The 4,137-nt window shown below is 51.3% G+C and overlaps 2 protein-coding genes across 3 annotated transcripts in view; one reads left to right on the top strand and one right to left on the bottom strand.

Moving 5' to 3' along the window:
- LOC105525300 overlaps positions 1–3,816 on the top strand; it is a 39,953-nt gene extending 36,137 nt beyond the window's left edge. Inside the window, exons 7-8 of the mRNA XM_011960873.1 lie at positions 3,111–3,292; positions 3,606–3,816. Coding sequence (XP_011816263.1) covers positions 3,111–3,292; positions 3,606–3,816 — 393 coding nt within the window. The remainder of the gene's footprint in view (positions 1–3,110; positions 3,293–3,605) is intronic.
- PDCD6 (programmed cell death 6) overlaps positions 1–3,874 on the bottom strand; it is a 48,133-nt gene extending 44,259 nt beyond the window's left edge. For both annotated transcript variants that reach the window (XM_011960867.1, XM_011960865.1), the window contains exon 1: positions 3,797–3,874. The gene's annotated coding sequence lies outside the window, so the exon portion shown is untranslated. The remainder of the gene's footprint in view (positions 1–3,796) is intronic.
- Between the last annotated feature and the right edge of the window lie 263 nt (positions 3,875–4,137).

The raw sequence follows: 4,137 nt of genomic DNA, 5'->3' as shown, positions 1-4,137 counted from the left end.
GAAAACACGAGACCCCACGATGAGGAAAAAGGTGCGCATCAGAGAAAAGAAAAATGCTGCGATGACCCAATGGCAGGAGCAGCATCCACTTTCTGTGTTTTTTTGAGATAGGGTTTCGCTCTGTCTCCCAGGCTGGAGTGCAGTGGCTTGATCTCAGCTCAATGCAGCCTCAACCTCCCAGGCTCAAGTGATCTTCCCATCTCAGCCTCCCAAGTAGCTGGGACAACAGGCGTGCACCACCACACTTGGTTCATTTTGTTGACTTTTTGGAGAAACAGGGTCTCACGATGTTGCCAAGGCTGGCATCCTGAAGGGCGGGTAGGGCTTCATCCTACAGAGATGAAAGGCAGAAGAAGCTCAGAGCCCAAAGCAAAGGGGTTGGGGACAAGGCATCCAGAACAGTGGCTCGGCTGAGACATCCAGTAGGATGCCAGCAGGCAGAGGTGTGGTGGAAAACACAGGGCCACAGGGTGAATGCTCACATGTGAGGACAAACCGCCACAGAACACGACAGAAACACAGTGCACTGAATCAGGCTTCAAATCGCAGCCCTGCAACTTGAGAGCTACCACAGGCAACCGGAAAGGGAGCACCGACAGCACCATCCACTGCCTGAGGCTGTGAGACGACCAGAAACCTGCGCTTACGAATGACCTGCCTTATTCCAGAAGGAACTCAGGAGACACAAAGACACAGTACAGCAAAATACAGTAAATGTTAACCATGTTGGCTGAGGAGAAAGTGAAGAGGTCTAAGACTGTCATAAAGTTTACCTCCACTCTAAACTCTCATTACTGGCGAGCCACCAACCGGACTTTAACTTTTCTAGCAGCTAAATTGAAGAGGAAACTGTAATCAGGTAAACGGTTTATAAGATGCAAACAAAACAGAACAGCCACCACAGCTGCTGAGAACACACCGCAGCTCCAGCTCCAGGGAGGAACAGGGCGGCCATCTCCTGGCGCTGCCCCGCGGGAGGCGTGTGAGCCCCAAAGCCAGCGTCCCTCAGGGTGGACAGTGACTACGGGCTTCATGGGGCCACATGCCCCCAGCACAAGCTGAGGAAATCTCCCAGGGCAATTCAAGGAACAGGGCCTCACAATGTTGCCCAGGCTGGTCTCAAACTCCTGTGCTCAAGTGATCCCCCTGCCTCTGCCTCCCGAAGTGTTGGGAGGCCAGGCGTGAGCCACTGCACCTGGCCCGGCAGGCACTTTAGAGAAGAGGGCTTTGCATCCTGAAGGGCACATGGGCTTCATCCTACAGAGATGAAAGGCAGAGGAAGCTCAGAGCCCACGGTAAAGGGGGGTGCCTAAGAAAAGTGACTCCACTGGGAACACAGTGAGAGATCCTGATGCACAGCTTGGGTTAAGCCAGACACTGATTTCAAAGTATCTCAGGAATGGTGGACTCAGCACTCGTCAGACAATTCTCTCTCTCAAGCAGGCTCCTGGTAGATATTTAGTAGCAGCCGAAATCAACATTATGTTCTGACAGATACTTGCTGATGATTAAAGAGCTATATATGCTTTGAGGACCAGCTGAAGTGGAGCAGGACTAACACCCTCTGGGGAAAATACGGGAACCCAAACACACAAGTCAGAGCAGGAGGTGTCTGCCCCCACCCCCAGACAATAATGCTGACCCTGGATTTGGGTGAAGCGCCTAGCCCAGCGTGTGAGTGTTCAGTAAGTGGAAACCATCATCACCATCATTAGGTAACGGAAAACCATCAAAGCTTTGAGCGGGCTTGTTGGCCAAGAACAGTGGTCGTGTATTAGCCACTGCTAATAACTGCAGGTGACAGTCACTGAGCACTTGCTCCGTGCCAGGATCACGGGAAGCACCTCGCATGCATTTCCTCAATATTCCCTCCCAGTAACGGCAAGGACACAAAACTGGTAGAGCCAGGACTGGAATCCAGGCAGGCCCCAAAGCACTCCAGTGGAGCCTGCCAAGGTGGGCAGGCTTTCACGCTAATGAGGTCCAGTATTTGACCACCATTCCTAGGTGAGCGAGTTTAACAGAAAACCTAAAACTAAACCTAAAATCTAAACACTTGAGCAAACGCATAAAAAGCAGGCTGTTAAAATGGATCATAAACCTTGCACCACTCACTGGAAAACCACTCAAAACAAATGTCTCTGCGACATGGCCTCTGGGGAGGGCACTCCGTGTGGCTCGTACCACCCTGGTGACAAACCACTTGAACCTGGGTGGTCATCGGACCACATTTCACAGATGATGCACAGAGCCTGTGATTTCACAGATGATTTCACAGATCTGCATCCACTGTGGTCAACATTTAGGACGTTTTAAGCTAAGATTTGCCAAACTGTAGCCTACTGGATTCCAGGTTCTCTTCACATCTTTTTCTAGTAGCCATGTCTTGCACTTCCCAAGTATAAATGAACTGAGATGCAAATAGAAAAAAGGATTTAAGAATAATGAAAAGAGAAAAATCGAGAAAGCACAATCACTAGTGCCGATAACAGAATTTCTGAATTCCCTGAAAACAATCTATATAAATGCATGTGAAATAATACACCAGCATCTGTGGCCCACACGTCACATATCAGGAACTGATGTCAGAATATAAGGTAAACATGTTACTTTGAAAACACAAATCCTCACAAATCATTAGGCAGTAAGGCTGAATCTAGCATCCCCCCATGCACAGCGCAGTGAGGCAGTGTCCGGCAGCTGTAGTGCTCCCCGCGTCCCAGTCCAGTCTCTGGCAACATCAGGTACTTCCCACTAATAACGAGGAGCCTTTCAACATTTTCACAACATCTCAAAACTGACCCCTTTTCTAGCTTAAATGGCACGGATCTGGAAAGGCAAACTATACACAGATTCAGAAAAGATGACTGCCCCTGAGGGATTACAGAAAAAGCGGCAGTCAGGTGTACAATGAAGTAAAATGTGTCCAATGATACCGCAGGGGAGGGGGATCAATTGAGCTGAAACCGGCAAGAACTAACTCCAGGGAGCTCACAACACCTAAGATCCGGATTTCCCGCTGCCTGAACGCCCAATATTCGCACACTGGTAAGAACACCTCCCCATAATTCCCCTGCCAGCGCCTCCAACACCCCCAATCCTTTCCCCAGGAATGCAGTCCCCGTTTCTGCGGCTCCTGTAACAGCCACATTCCCACACAAGTGCTGCCTGACCTCCCCAAGCCCCCCAACAATCACCCCCCAATGCCCTCGAAGGTCTATTCAGAGAAGTCATCAAGATGCTGTCACCGAGGAAATTCAAGGACCTCCAACTTACCAAAAGGCTTCCCGCTGTACAGAGCTAAGCTTCCTATTCCCCTCCCAAACCTACAACCTAGTTTTCATTTCTCAAGAAGCCTTTCCTTGTGCTCACGCACGCGGTTGTTAGCCGGCTTGGTGAGGCGCTCCAAGCAGTAACAGCGGCAGCCACAACATAAACCAGAAGCATCTCCACCAGGAAGCAGTAATAATACTTTGTCCTAATGATCCCTTTGTCCTTGGAAAATGAACTTCAGAAAGAAAGTTATCCACTGCAAGCAGAGCAGGCTTCTGGGTCCGGACCCAGGTCCCACTGGCCCACTCAGCGGCTTCTCGGTCTGGACCCAGGTCCCATTGGCCCACTCAGCGGCTTCTCGGTCCGACCGCACCCAGGTCCCACTGGCCCACTCAGCGGCTTCTCGGTCTGGACCCAGGTCCCATTGGCCCACTCAGCGGCTTCTCGGTCCGACCGCACCCAGGTCCCACTGGCCCACTCAGCGGCTTCTCGGTCCGGACCCAGGTCCCACTGGCCCACTCACCGTTGGAGAGAGCTTGCTGAAGCTCGGTGTCCGATATCACTCCACTCCTGTCTTTATCAACCCTACAACATCAAGAAGACCAAATAAGCTGGCGATCCAAAGTTCAGGAAAAGCAAAACAAACGTCTCCTGTCAACCCTGCACCGACTCTGGAAGGATCGGAGCCTCCTGGAACCTCCGCCTCTCCCATCCCACCGAGGAGGGCAGGGGAATCAAGGAAGTGCCCCAGGAGCCCACGTCCAAGCGTGGTCTTCCCCTAAGAGGCCAATCATCTTTCTCTCTCAATCCTTCCCTTCCTTCTTCTCCTAGCCTGTCTGAATTCACATTTGCACCAGTTTCCCT

Source organism: Colobus angolensis, unplaced genomic scaffold (assembly GCF_000951035.1).
Source record: "Colobus angolensis palliatus isolate OR3802 unplaced genomic scaffold, Cang.pa_1.0 Scaffold528, whole genome shotgun sequence".
Taxonomy (NCBI): Eukaryota; Metazoa; Chordata; class Mammalia; order Primates; family Cercopithecidae; genus Colobus; species Colobus angolensis.
The sequence above is the reverse complement of the archived record's forward strand: the minus strand, read 5'-3'. Positions and strand labels throughout refer to the sequence as shown.